The sequence below is a fragment of the Prunus mume genome, linkage group LG1 (genome assembly GCF_029339155.1).
Source record: "Prunus mume cultivar Tortuosa linkage group LG1, ASM2933915v1, whole genome shotgun sequence".
NCBI lineage: Eukaryota > Viridiplantae > Streptophyta > Magnoliopsida > Rosales > Rosaceae > Prunus > Prunus mume.
Window position 1 is genome coordinate 14,331,883 of NC_142698.1, and position 14,588 is coordinate 14,346,470.

General features: G+C 38.5%; 3 protein-coding genes across 3 annotated transcripts; 2 read left to right on the forward strand and 1 right to left on the reverse strand.

Moving 5' to 3' along the window:
* Positions 1-3,635: 3,635 nt before the first annotated feature.
* LOC103338358 (chaperone protein dnaJ-like protein) lies at positions 3,636-7,067 on the reverse strand. Its single transcript, XM_008241561.2, has 7 exons — positions 6,911-7,067; positions 6,569-6,775; positions 6,057-6,123; positions 5,133-5,464; positions 4,753-4,894; positions 4,390-4,515; positions 3,636-4,188 (listed from the first exon to the last, which is right to left on the reverse strand). Exons 1-7 carry the CDS (start codon positions 6,930-6,932, stop codon positions 3,804-3,806), a joined length of 1,281 nt encoding a protein of 426 aa, XP_008239783.2. The 5' UTR covers positions 6,933-7,067; the 3' UTR covers positions 3,636-3,803.
* Positions 7,068-7,236: 169 nt separating this feature from the next.
* Positions 7,237-8,645, forward strand: LOC103338348 (large ribosomal subunit protein eL33w). The gene is made up of 5 exons (XM_008241550.2): positions 7,237-7,359; positions 7,458-7,493; positions 7,581-7,809; positions 7,916-7,958; positions 8,437-8,645. Exons 1-4 carry the CDS (start codon positions 7,328-7,330, stop codon positions 7,955-7,957), a joined length of 339 nt encoding a protein of 112 aa, XP_008239772.1. The 5' UTR covers positions 7,237-7,327; the 3' UTR covers position 7,958; positions 8,437-8,645.
* An 872-nt stretch (positions 8,646-9,517) lies between these two features.
* Positions 9,518-14,298, forward strand: LOC103338337 (Neutral/alkaline non-lysosomal ceramidase). The gene is made up of 10 exons (XM_008241538.2): positions 9,518-9,927; positions 10,041-10,391; positions 10,524-10,732; positions 10,932-11,288; positions 11,374-11,638; positions 11,767-12,037; positions 12,136-12,261; positions 12,830-12,893; positions 13,096-13,265; positions 13,407-14,298. The coding sequence occupies exons 2-10, from the start codon at positions 10,066-10,068 to the stop codon at positions 13,953-13,955; spliced, it is 2,337 nt and encodes a 778-aa protein (XP_008239760.2). The 5' UTR covers positions 9,518-9,927; positions 10,041-10,065; the 3' UTR covers positions 13,956-14,298.
* Positions 14,299-14,588: the final 290 nt, after the last annotated feature.

The following is a 14,588-nucleotide window of genomic DNA, read 5'->3' on the forward strand; positions in this document are numbered from 1 at the left end:
TGTTATTGTAGCGCACTCCAAAGTGAAGCATTTTTGTGCTAGCTAATATGAGTTGATAACTTGCCTTCCATTAGTATGTTGATTGCTAGGGATGAGGGCTAATTCATGAAACTTGGATTTGATTTCGGATGAACATACCAACTTCTTAAATCCCAAATAATGTAATAATGACAGTGTTTTATTTGTTTATATTTACATCATAACTCACGTATATAACCAACTCCACAATAACGCACACACATTACTCATCGCTCACTTGTATATATGGTTATAAGTTACAATCCAACATGTCAATGCCTTCAAGTTATGTGGTACCCTTGACTCCTTTATAACAATTTACATAAAATGGGCATGAAAACCAGCCCTATGGAATCAAATCATTAAGAAGCCTCGTACTTTGAGGGAGTCCACTCAATCATTCACATTTCTCATCATGCAACTTATATATATGACCTCTACCCTACGTTTTCGTTTTTCTCCCATGTGCAAATGTGTGATCAAAATGGTTTAGTGACTTTTGGCCTAAGAAACCTACTTCTTTCTAGTTTACTTATGCTGTCTAGCCAAACATGATAGACTAGTATTCGTTACGACACCGTTTTATAGTTTGAGTGAAGATCCACTGCAAAAATATCAGAGACTCGTCAGCTAGATGCATGCTATGTACCTTAAAAAGTTTATGGTTTTTGTGGAGATGCATGCGTTTCAACTTTCAATACGATTTATCATGTCCTTCTTCAATTAGCATCGATAGCTTTTCATCTATTAAATCACCACAATAATTCACACTCTGCCAAATCATGTAAACTTGTCTACATTCAATCAGCAAGTTACTTGCTTATTGGGCTTGTTATTTTCCATTTCGACCTAATTTTCTTGTTTCTTCCTTGCTATTTGCAATTGAAATTTCTTGATGAATTTGGATATTTTAGTTGATTATGTCTTTTTAGGTTGATATTGTGCTTTATCGTTAAACGATGTATTAAGTATTAAATATTTTATCCTCCTTAATTAAAATTTAAATGACTAAACAATTTTCTTGTATGTGTGTGGGGTTAGGCTTGTTGGACATGTTGACGATTAATTGAGAGGACTTTAAATTTAAACTAACGCTTGTATTAAAAAAAAACAAAAAAACAAAAACAAAAACAACTAGTTAGTTGGGTGTGTATCCATTAATTATAAAGGGTATTATGGGCATTACACATAAACTCTCTGCCGTGCAAAATCCAGTACGTCAAGATTATTGTTGCAACCTTTTGGAACGTTCCTCGATTCTCGTTTTCAGCCTCGCTGTCGCTTTATCATAGAACACGGAACGTAGCCGTCTGACTGACATTCCCGCCTATGTACAGATAAATTCAACTTGCCACGTGGCACTAGTCACGAGTCCCAGCTTCGCATACAGACACAATCATATTTCGTCTCTTATTAAGTTATTACCGTACCGTCTCGCGTCGGCACCTGATAAATCTAACCGTTGGAACAGGATGTGACCCTCTCTGACTTTATAGCCGTTGGATTTGATTGGCGACAATTATTGTTTGGGATGAAATCGGAGCGGTTGGTTTATTTATTGTGATGATGAAGTTGGGGATCGGACGGTGATGCGTGGCGCGGGACCATGAGGTATCATGAGTCGGTGGCTGCCGGTGCGGATTTTGAGGGTGTAGTGCGGCGCCAATCAGATGTGAGATTGCGAGGGCACTGTTTAAAATTCAACGCGGAAACGAGTGTAAAGCTAAGCACGTCCTGTCGTTTAGGATGAATATCATCGAATCATTTTGGTCTCATCTAAAATATCCAAAATATTTAGAATAAAACCAGATAAATTATGAATATTTAATTTAATTTTGTATATTCTAAGTGGAAAAGGTCCTAGACGAATTTTGAGTGTCTTGGAAAATGTGGTTGGGAGTGTCCGTGGGGAGAGAAATATTGGAATTTCAGTGGATTTTTTTATGGTGTGGAAATTTAGTGGAAGGTAACAATGCATTATAAGATGATTGTGGCGGAGATCATGCCTAAACAGTTATATAATAAGAGACTAATCATTTTATTTTTACATGGGTACCCAATGTTTTATGCCCTAGCTATAATTGCCTAAAGACTTGCTCCATGACCTAAGAAAAATAAAAGTAGGGCGGCCAACAAAATGCAAGTCAAATTGGATATATTATTATTCAACCATTATAGTGAAATTCAAGTAACCATGCCTGTTTTGCTTCAATTTTCCAAGTCAAGAAACCTGAAATGTTTTCAAAGTGCTTGAATTTGAGTAGTATTTTTTTCAGTCCCGCTCATTTAATGACTTAAAAAATAAGATTGTGTATCCAATCATACCATATGAGAATCAAATAATTAGAAGGGTCCACACGGCTAGCAAATATATTTTGGGTGGATCTAGGCGGTACCGCAAGTCCACTGAATTCTTCAAGTTTGGCCAATCGATCGACTTGTACTAATTGACATGCGTGACTCTGTGAAGTTGGGGGAATGGGCCTCCACTAACCTACGAATTAGTGTTTTTCTTTCAACGCTTTGACAGCGAGAGTGGTGGTTGAATTGGGACACTTGTACTTGGAAGTGGTGGAAGATTATTCTCTTCTCATGGTCTATGGTCCAAATTCCAAATTCCAAACCAAACTCAATTTTTATATACCAAAAAGAAAACAGAACATTTATATTGGCAAAAAGCCATGCATGATGCATGCCCCATGTCAGCAAAGTTTATGACACGTGAAAAATATAACGGGAATAACATTGTTTTGCTATTTTCAATTAATCACATCCTGCGATTCAATGGCGGAACTAGGAGTTCTATCAAGAAGGGCCAACTTTAAATAACTTTATAATTACATTAAACTTAAATTTTTATAAGAAAATATATTTAAGAATTCATTATAATTATTAAATTTTAATATCACAACTTTAATATCTTAGCAAGTATAACCCAAATTGTAGCAACCTAAAAATAATAAAAGAGTATCAAAAGTTGATTTTAGATAGAATGAGAAAATAAAATAAAATTCATGGCACACACATATAAATGACATATGAAGACATGCAAACAAATATGAATCATATTCATGTTTATTGTAGATAATTTACATTTGCGAGAAGGGTCAACAGTAAATAGAGCTATAAAACAACTTAGATAACATAGATAAATACAAGGTTTTCAAAATGTTGAGAAGGGTCAAGTGACCGCCTTGATTGGCTTCACCAATGCTGCCACCTTGTGGTAACTTTTCAACATGGAATGTGCGATCGGTTGAGGATAACAAAATAGTGTTATCACCGTGACATGCAAATTCTTCTCCTATGACAGCATACAGATTTTGGTGCCAGTCATACGGGAGACACAGGACACTTGTGAGGTTCTGCCATGTTTGGTATTTGTTTGCTTGGTAATTTAAGGAACAATGTTTTTTCTCAAATCTGTCATGAGCTTTATCTGGGTAATTGTACTTCATGTTGAAGCCACTGATTGAACAAAGTAACAAAAACTCCACATAAAGAGTTCTGTTAAAGTTCCCATTAATTCGATATTGGCACAAATAACTAATTTCACAGAAAGAGATCGGCCAACTTCCATTTGGAAATCATTGAAGAACTTGACAACGCCTCATGGATTATTATCAACCACAAATATTATTTATTCACGTATGTATTTTATTCCACTCTCTCATGCAGCAGCACCAGTATTTTATTCTCACCAAAACGAGCAAAACACTCACAAATATGGTAGGAGGAAAAACAAATTACAACTGTGCACTCTTGAAGATGACAATCTGCCGCACTTACAACTTCAACCACTCCAGGCAAGGGCAAAAGCCCCAGCAAAACCTGGCGGGATAGTAGTCCTTTAAGTACACCTCCCTGCTAAACCCAATGATGTAGAAGCTGAACAACCGGCTACGATGAGCCATGGTGACGCGCGTCACCGGCACAACGGAGATGGTGTGCCTCTCACTTATCACCCTTGCAGTGAGAGGTACAGGAGCTCTGTCTGCAATGACTTCGGAAGAGAACTGATTAAGAAAGAAAGAGTCCGCAAAAAAGGCTGGAGTGCATTGATATGCCTGGGTGTTGCACAGCTGGACTCCTTTGGCTCTGTGGAAAACCTCATCTGGAACAGATGCTGCTCCGCTTGTTGCACTCACCTTTCTAGTTGAAAGTGTCTTCCTGCGATGGAATTTATAGTTTTACTTCATAATGAATTTTCGTGCAGGATGATGTTACATAAGCAGAAAAAAGAGAACATTTCCATGTGACAACCAGAAACCATTTCCAAATACATGGCAAAGAAATTTCTGAAATGATAGGGAATATTTCCATATATAGACAATAATATGGAAATTTATTATCACAAACGACTGTGCATACCATCTAACAAGGCCAACATTGCGTGTCAAAAGAGAACCACTCCCTTGGCATGTCAAACATTTAATTAGACCGCGAGATCCACAAGTTGCGCAGGGGATCTTTCCCTTACCATTGCAACTCCCACATCTGCATAGACAATATCCACACCAGTTAATACAGTATTTTAGTAATTGGCATCCTGTTTCAACAATTACAAGTTATTCTGCTTCCATTATTTACATACACTAAAAGTCTAAAATATCTAATGCTGAATAAAGGACGAAATTTAAAAGGTTATATTGGATGGCCCTCATATTACAGGCAGAAGCCAGATTAGAACACAATTTTATTTATAATTAGATGAGGCAGACATAAGCATCTCACATGGAGTCAGATCCATCTTTATGAGCAATTAAACCCCTTCCATGACAAGCAGAACACTGAGTCATCAGATTTTCTTTGTAAAATCCAGGTTCTTGATTTGCATTGCATGTAGGACACACAGAATCTCCTCGTCCTGCACAACCTGCAAATCTTTTCGAACATTTTGTTAGATCACAACAAAAAAAATTTCTTTAAATAAAGCTATGGGAACGATTTTGTCCCTAGATGATACCCAAAAATTATCAAAGAAGAAATAGAACATAAGGAGGTACTTACAAGAGAATATATAAGAGAATTATACAAATACAAATTGGAACATTTATTAAGTCAAAATTTCAACCTCATTGACCATGCAAACTCCACAGTTCCGGAATCTTTACCTGAGCATTTTTCAATGGACTCAGAATGAGGAATTATCTCCCGAGATTCTTTATAAGGTATAAACAAAACAGGAAACTGAGACTTTAAATCCAATTCCCAGATTCCAAGTTCTGGTCCCTTATCCTTTCCATCAATTTTGCCACCAAGGTTCGGCTCTGTTTCTCTGATGGTTTCCCTTTCTTCAATGAAAGTATCTAGTGTTCCCACATAAACGTTGCAATCTTCCACTTTTTGAATTTTCCAGGTCCGTGCAGGACGACTTCCCCAACAGCATCGATGGCCAACATGATCAATGAGCAACTCTCGTATCTCTACTTCATCCAGTATTTGCCTATACATAAATATTTTGTTTAGAAAGAAAATTAAGAAGGGAACGCAGTTTCTATCACACTACAATGTTAAACTTGAGAAAATTGCCACAAGAAGTTTCCACAGACTAGTAAAATGGTTAATATAAACATTTACACAAGTATATAAGAAGAAAAAAAGGTTAGAGTTACAAATTGAAGAAAACAAAAAAGAAAAATCTTTTGAGCACGAGGGAAGAGGTTAGGGTTTAGAAAAATGACAAGGGGAAACCTGCCTGAAAAAGAGGAAGGGCTTGGAGATCCCCTCTGAACTCAAGACCTACCACTTTCCCACCCTACCCCATGTCACTTGAGCTAAAACTCATGCCCCTGAACCTCAGCATCATTATCAGGCATTTCCAAGTTTTTCATTTTTAAAGAAACAAAAAAGCAAGATAGACAATAATGAATTAAAAGTCCTTATAATCTGTGGCGCATTCCACCAGCCAATTCAAGACATGATCCCTTAGTAATAGGCGCACAAAACATATTGAAATGAACGAAGTTATCTAGTTAAGTAGAACTTCTCACTTAGGAGCTTGACTTTCCCTAGCACTTTATGAGCCTAAAACGTACCTATGGAGTTCATTTGTGGTGCCACCAAAACCTCCTCCATATCCACCTTGATATGCGACAGCTTGCTCTGCAAAAAGGGATCACAATTTGTATCCATCACAATACATCTGATGACAATAATGGCAGACAGCAAAGATCATTGGTTTAAAAGTCCAATGCTTTAAGTTGTAACCCTCTTTTGCCCGATGAGAGAACCAAATAAGAACGGGAAAAATCGATTAGTCCAACATTTTATGTAATCAACTCAGCCATATTGTCCTAGAGGAATCAGCTGAGTGGAAGCTTTCCCGGTCTCAATCTCAAAACAATTCCAAAGCTATAAAGCATAGACCTTGAAGTTCGTTCTTTCACTCATTCTTAGCGGCCAAACAGCAGATAAAAAAAAGTGTTTACTTTTGGAAGAAATCTCACTAAAAAAAATGATGGCTACCTAGTACCTATTAATCAAAACGCAAAACCCAGGTTGCAAAAAGCATAATTGGGATATAAACACACAAAAAGAAGATGCTTACCAGTAGGATCAGGCTCCGGCGAACTAACCAAAGCGGCATGGATAGAAGGTGGGTAGTGATCAGAATCAGCAGCCGCTGACCTTATCTCTTCAACGCTGACTTCAGTTCCGGCCAACGAAGCCGTCGGAATCACAGAGCCAGCTCTTCCCACGTACTGGTACGAGCTCCACTTCTCACTCCCCTTCTCTCCCAATTCACTTCTTTGCTCTTCACTCAATGGCAACCGACACAAAAACAAAAAAGAACAAAACAACAAAAGAACACATCAATAAAAATGAAATATAAACTCAAGTTTCAAATCTATGCAATTGAAGAGCATTGCAATTGGGAAGTAAAATTTACCAGAAAGCAGAGGCTCCTCCATTGTTCTTCAATGCGGGTGAGGAAGAAAAGAGTTGGAGATCGATCGACTAAATAATAGTGTGGTGTGGCGGATTTTTGCTTCGCCAGTAAGGAAATGAAATCGAGTCAAACAAAACTATCGCATTGAATTGACGGGTTGGTTTGTGGTTGCGGTAGACGAATTGGGTCTACAGTACAGAGCGGGAAAGGACGAACCACTAAAAGTTTTATAATTGGGCCTGGGCCTAAGCCCAATAGGCCCAAAAATAACATTGGCCGAGTACACTAATTGAATATTGCACTCGCTCACACCATATACCTCCTCTCTCCATATATAAATCTTTCCGTCTTCAGCTAGGGTTTCCGTCTCCTTAAAACACCAGCAGTCAGCACCCGAGGCACGTAGCTCATTCGAAAATGGTGAAGGGCCGCCAAGGAGAGCGCATCAGGTCGTCAAAATCTTCAACTTCCATATTGTTAATTTCTTCAACTAGTTTAAGAAAACTTAAATTTTCTTCAATTTTTCTGACTTTTTATTGTTTCGCAGACTCTATGTGCGAGGAACTGTTCTTGGATACAAGAGGTACTGAAACGAAGTTCATAGATTTCTTATCTGGGCTTGAAGCTAAGGGTGTTTGAATTTTTGACATGGGGCTTTGGTTTTTTACAGGTCCAAGTCGAATCAGTATCCTAGTGCGTCGCTGATTCAGATCGAGAATGTGAACACTAAGGAAGAGGTGGCCTGGTACGCTGGTAAGCGCTTGGCGTACATATACAAGGCCAAGGTGAAGAAGAACGGCAGCCACTACCGTTGCATTTGGGGCAAGGTCTCTAGGCCTCATGGTAACAGTGGCGTCGTTCGCGCTAAGTTCAAGTCCAATCTTCCCCCAAAGTCCATGGTAAAGTTTTTACTTTATGAAAGCTTGAATCTTCTGTTTTTGCTTAGATTGGTGTGATTATTTGGAATTCAATTTGTTGATTGAGCTGTTTTTGCTAATTGAACAGGGAGCTAGAGTCAGGGTTTTCATGTATCCCAGCAACATTTGAGGTACCACTATTTTTTTCCTTTTATGATTTTGAGTGTTTTGTTTGAGAATTTAGTTGGTTTTTGAACAAATGAAATGATCAGTTTTGGTGCATTGCGATTTCAATTATTATGGTCCATATTCTATTGCGTTGTTGCTTCCAACAAATTTCCTGAGTAGATTTTTGTGTGTAGAAGAGCTTAATATAACAATCATCCACTGCTCAACTAGATATATATGTTGTTTTTCTATAAAACAAATACCCATTGAACAGAGATTATGAATGAAAGCAGCGTTGCATTTTCTTCCTCTACTTGTTTTCACAAGTATGCGATTTATTTGGTTATTTTATGCAAATGGGTGGATTAATCCCCAGGATGTCTCCTTAAGGACTGATAGTTTTGTGGGATTGGGTTTCATTATTGTGAGAGTAAACTAATTGCCTTTGATACTTGCACTTTGCCGTTTCTTGTAGTCACCGCATTTTCGTTTGTTTTGCAGGTATGTGGCAAATGTAGATGATGGAATGGATTGGAGGTGAAGCATTTGAAGTTTTGATTTTACTCTATTTAGAATCGTGTTTAGACTTTCAAAATGTTATTGTACTGAGGAACGTGAGACATTTATTAAGATGCTTGTTGCTAGCCTTGAATATGCACCTTGTGAAACTCGTTTTATGTTTATTTCCATTCGAGCGTCAATTATCTGCACTTTTTTTTTGGTTGAGAATTATCTCATGTTATTTAAGCGTGTATTTCCTTTAGAAAAAAACACCAAAATGTACGAGGCATTTGTTGTCAAAAGTACGATGTTATGTTCTAGGAGCCTTGACTCATGAAGCAAGACACATCTGTTTTGTAAACGCAACTTCCGGTAGTGGTAACGGTCAGTTTCTGAGCCAAGCTGACCACTGTTGAACAGTAACCGGTTGGTAGACATAGGCGCAGTTATTGGACAGAAAACAGCGCTAATGAGAAGTCCTGAGTATAGAGGAAGGTTGATATGATACCACCTAGGACTCGGTTGATATCAGTGCCTGCCAAACCCATCGGTGGGTAGTTGGGTATTTATTCCGCAGCCGTGGTACAGATGATGAATGATTGAGAGCCTTTCTAGGCCTTTTGATGTTGTGTTGTGGAACTATGAAAATGTAAAATGCAGTTTCGGCAGCTCGGTATTTCAAATACCCCTTATGGATAAAGTAAACATGCCATTAAATTTCAACGCGTCGCGTAGATCGACTATGTTGTTCTCCATTGAAGCATGGAGGACAATGAAGAGAAAAGGTGGGGTGGTTGGTTTCTCAGTGCTCATATCCACCACAGCCACAACGCTCATCACTGCCTTTACCAACTCAAGTCCTATACGCATCCACATTGATCTGCGAATTCTCTTGCGCCACATGCTTTTCCTTTTTAGCTCTTTGCAATCATTACTTCCTGAGCTCTCTTGGCGCACCAAAGCAATAAAAACAATTTCAGCTGAAAATTGCTCAACATTTTCACTCTCGAGTCTCCACTCGCTTTCAGAAACTTGCCGACGGTTTGCATATATATATATATATATAGCGGTGCGTTTCAGTAATAGCGCCAATAGAAGTTGTGGTTCCTAATCTTGCAGCTCTCAAAGTCTCTCAAGTCTCAACCACTTCTGCAGAGGAACCGCTATTTTAGTTGTTTAGAGTAATTGCTTCATAGGCAAAGTCTTAGATTCAATTCCTAGCACCAGTATTGTGTTTTTGAGTTTAGTTTATTATCGTCTATTTCAATAAAAAAGTTCCTTTAAAAAAAAAAAAAAAAAAAGAAAAAATCTCAACGACTTCTGTTTATGGCTTCTTTCAAAAATCGCGCATTGCCTTCCTTTCCATACCCCACATGACACGAAGAGGCTTCATCTTCGTAAAAGCACCCGACAGTCTCTCTTTAAATAAATCTGTTTTTGGATTTTGGTTTTACTTTCTCTGTCAAAATTGAAGTTGTCTCATTCATCAAGGTAAGTTTAAACATCTACTTTCTTCTTCTTCTTCTTCTTCTTCTTCTTTTTCTAGAGTTTAAATTTTGAGTGAAGGAAAGAATGAATTGAAAGAAGCATTTCCCACTTCTCAGTTCACAGGACAAGGCTAAGGAGGAGATGTTTTCCCTTCAGCATACCATATGGCTGTTGAGAGTTTTCCTGTTGGTGTTGGTAGTACTAGAAAATGTTAAGGGGTCTTCGTCATCAGCTTCCAATTATTTGATTGGCCTTGGAAGTTATGACATAACAGGTCCTGCTGCTGATGTTAATATGATGGGTTATGCAAATGCTGAGCAGACTGCATCTGGGATTCACTTCAGGCTCAGAGCTCGTACATTTATTGTAGCAGAACAGCAGGGCAACCGTGTAGTTTTCGTGAACCTTGATGCCTGCATGGCCTCCCAAATTGTCACAATTAAACTTATTGAGAGATTGAAAGTGAGGTACAGAACCCTCCTGGTACTAGACGTTTCTTATTTCTTTAAAAAGTTCGATTCTTTACTCATTGAGATTTAAAAGTTTGGTTTTTTCTTATTGAGATTTTGCTCCTTTTTTTTTTTGGGTGTGTGTGAAAGGTATGGGGAGCTTTATACAGAGAAGAATGTGGCAATTAGTGGGATTCACACTCATGCTGGGCCTGGGGGCTACCTTCAATATGTTGTATATATTGTTACATCTCTTGGATTTGTAAGACAGTCATTTGATGTTCTTGTTGATGGCATTGAGAAAAGCATAATCCAAGCTCATGAAAACCTTCGTCCTGGGTCAATTTTTGTGAACAAAGGTAAGAAAACTGACTCATAATTACTCTATTCTTGTAACTTGTTTACCTATTATATCCTTGAATGACCATTTGTAACTTTGCTTGATCTTCTCCAAAGCCGAATTTTGGAATATAAATTGAACCCTTCTTATATAAATATATGAATATTGAGTAGCTTCCCTAATTGAAGCTATTTTAATCTGTCCTCATGGTTTCATAGGAGAGCTCTTAGATGCTGGTGTGAACCGTAGTCCAAGTGCTTATCTCAGCAATCCTGCAGAAGAGCGGAGCAAATATAAGTTTGATGTTGATAAAGAAATGACTCTCATAAAATTTGAAGATGAGGAGTGGGGCGCGGTTGGTAGCTTTAACTGGTTTGCAACTCATGGAACTTCCATGAGTCGTACAAACTCATTGATAAGTGGGGATAACAAAGGAGCTGCCGCTAGATTCATGGAGGACTGGTTTGAACGGCATGGTGTTGTGAGAGGTTTTGATGGTCTATCTTCCAATAGATCAGGTACTGGCAAAGTCCCCAGAAGAGTCTCAAGCCTAGTTCCTAAAGATAATGGAAATGGTAATTGAAATCTTTGTGTCTATGATTTAATGTAGACTGTCTCAAGCCTCTTCCCTTCTAATAACATATAGTACATTTGGAACAGGAAATGAGTTGATGAAACTTGCCGCCTCCTTTCAGTCTTCTCAAGGACAAATCGTGACAAGGCTTTCAAGTTTTGCAAGACGGGTTAGGAATGCCTTAAGGAAAACTGAAAGGCCTCAATTTGTATCTGCATTCTGTCAATCAAATTGTGGTGATGTAAGCCCAAATGTTCTTGGTGCATTTTGCATAGACACTGGACTTCCATGTGATTTCAATCACAGTACCTGCAATGGTAAAAATGAATTGTGCTATGGCCGAGGACCGGGGTACATGTTTCTACAATCTCTTTAGGATTTCATACAATGGTCAAATATATGATACATATGTGGTTTTAAACATTTGTTCTTTTTTCGTTTTTCGGTTGAAAATAAACCCTTTTTTCTTCATTTGGCAGTTACCCTGATGAATTTGAGAGTACTCGCATAATAGGAGAAAGGCAATTCAGAAAAGCTGTTGAACTGTTTGACAAAGCAACTGTGAATCTGAAAGGGAAGGTTGGATCCCAACATGCATACATAGATTTTTCAAGCCTTGAGGTCTCACTTCCTAAAGTTGGAGGGGCTAATGAGGTGGTGAAAACTTGCCCGGCTGCCATGGGGTTTGCCTTTGCCGCTGGAACCACTGATGGGCCAGGAGCTTTTGATTTCAAGCAGGGAGATGACAAGGTAAGAAATTTCTGGAGCATGTTTGACCCTTCTTCGTATAAGAACCTTAATTGGTTAAATAGCTCAAGTGATGATTCTCTTCTTGTGTGCTTCTCTAGGGAAATGCCTTCTGGAGATTGGTAAGGGACTTTCTGAAAGCACCGGACCAAGAGCAGGTCAATTGCCAGCATCCAAAGCCTATTCTACTTGATACTGGGGAAATGAAGGAACCATATGACTGGGCAGTAAGTTTGTATGTTGGCTTTCAATTTTTATATCAAAATAGCCTATGAGTAACAGTGGTTTGTGGAAGAACTGGACATGTTGAATGCTCCATGGGACATCCATTGAGGTCTGCATGTAAATTATCCCTTGTGAAGAATTATAAAACAGTGCAACACAGCATATTTATCACTCGGCTTACTTACAACATCAAAGACGATGGCATTGTCAGAAAATTCCATACATCAAATATACTGTGTAATTCAAAAATTTTGTTGGTGAATGTACTTGGTGAATGTACTTTATTCATTCTTAACAAATACCTACTTGCAATCCTTGGAATTGATTTTCTGACATACAAATAAGTATTTGATGGTTCTGGCCGCAGGCCAATACGTGATGCTGTTAGTGAGAATAACTTCTGGTGCAAGCCATTGTAACTTTTATCTAGGCTTTTAGATTGATGCTTCAAGAAATTTGATATTCATTTGTGGGGTGTAATATCTGCAGATAATTTTTCCGCATCATTAGTTTTCTTTTAATTTTGATGTGGAACTGATGGACATATGTTGAATTATTTCTGCACTGCAGCCATCAATACTACCAGTTCAAATTTTGCGAATTGGCCAACTTGTCATTCTCTCTGTACCTGGAGGTGAAAGCAAACCTATCATATTCCACTTATGCCCTTAACTTTGTTATTCCCCACTGTACTGAATGCTCGAGAGGATTTTCCTATATTCTGAGCAGGAATTGGCCTAAAGAAGTTTCATATCATCTTTTTCTGTTGGTGGACTCTATCTTTATTCACAGCAAGTCAGGATGTATTTCTAATAATATTGGTTATTTTCTTTCAGAATTTACAACTATGGCTGGAAGGCGTCTCCGTGATGCTGTTAAGAGGGTCCTTACCTCTGGAGGTAGGAAAGAATTTGACAACAATGTCCATGTAGTCATTGCCGGGCTAACAAATACATATTCACAGTATGTTACCACCTTTGAAGAGTACAAAGTGCAGAGATACGAGGTTCGAGTCACTCATCCTTCATCTTACATTGTCTTTCTTACTAGTCTTTCATATCACCTGGTAAATTGTCCGTTAAGCTGCATTATGTAAGTCCTCCAGACTTGGGAATTTTTGTAATTCTAATTCTCTTTCACATTTCAGGGAGCATCCACTCTTTATGGACCGCACACACTTGAAGCTTACATTCAAGAGTTCAAGAAACTAGCAACAGCTCTTATCAATGGCCAAACTGTCGAACCAGGCCCACCACCCCCCGACCTCCTTGACAAGCAAATCAGCCTACTAACACCCGTTGTTCTGGACACAACCTCTTTTGGTGTTAAATTTGGGGATGTTAAAACTGATGTCCCTCCAAATTCCAGCTTCAAGAGGGGTGACATAGTTACAGCCACCTTCTGGTCTGCTTGCCCAAGGAATGACCTCCTGACTGAAGGCACATTTGCACTGGTTGAGATTCTGCAGGACCAGAAGACATGGGTTCCGGCCTATGATGATGATGATTTTTGCTTGAAGTTTAAGTGGTCAAGGCCTGAAAAACTCAGTCCTCAGAGTCATGCAACTATAGAATGGAGGATCCCAAAAACTGCAGTTTCAGGTGTGTACAGGATAAGCCATTTTGGTGCATCAAAGGCGCTTTTTGGGTCGATTCGCCATTTCACAGGTTCCTCTAGTGCTTTTGTAGTGGCATAGGCGCGACATGCTGCATGTAGACCTGATAGCCATGTTCTATGGGGAGTTCTAAACGACACTTCTCACGAGGCTTAATTGTACTGCTGCAAAAAGAGTGCAGCACAATACAGCGTGAGGTAGTGCTAATAGCGCTCCCCTATATCTAATTTTTGTTTTCATTCAACAGATTAAGTTACCAATTTACAGCTCCTAGAACCAAAGTTGAGAAATTTATCCTCAAGAGTAACTATTACCATTAGACAGTAGTTAATGGACAAATGTAGTCATTATCTTGATACTTTGTTGCATTTCTAGTTTCTTCAGTTTGAAACCTCCTGTCTTGTTTTTAGGAGATTGATAGATATATTCTCATCTTTTATTCTCCTTTTTGACTTTGGCTGGAAAAACCAATTCAAATAGTTGGCAAGTAATTGGTTTAGCTGTTAACCCAATTTGGCAAGTCCTAATGCAAGTCTAAGGTATCCATTTGTAGCCAAATATAAAACCAAATGAAAAAAGTCACAAATCTAAAACCAAACCAAGGTTTGCCGGCTTAACGTTGTCTTTGAGGAATTTGAGGCCGGCAATCCACATCTTAATCTCAATTAGAAGTTAATTACAATGCAATTAATACTATTCTCTGCTTCTTTCACT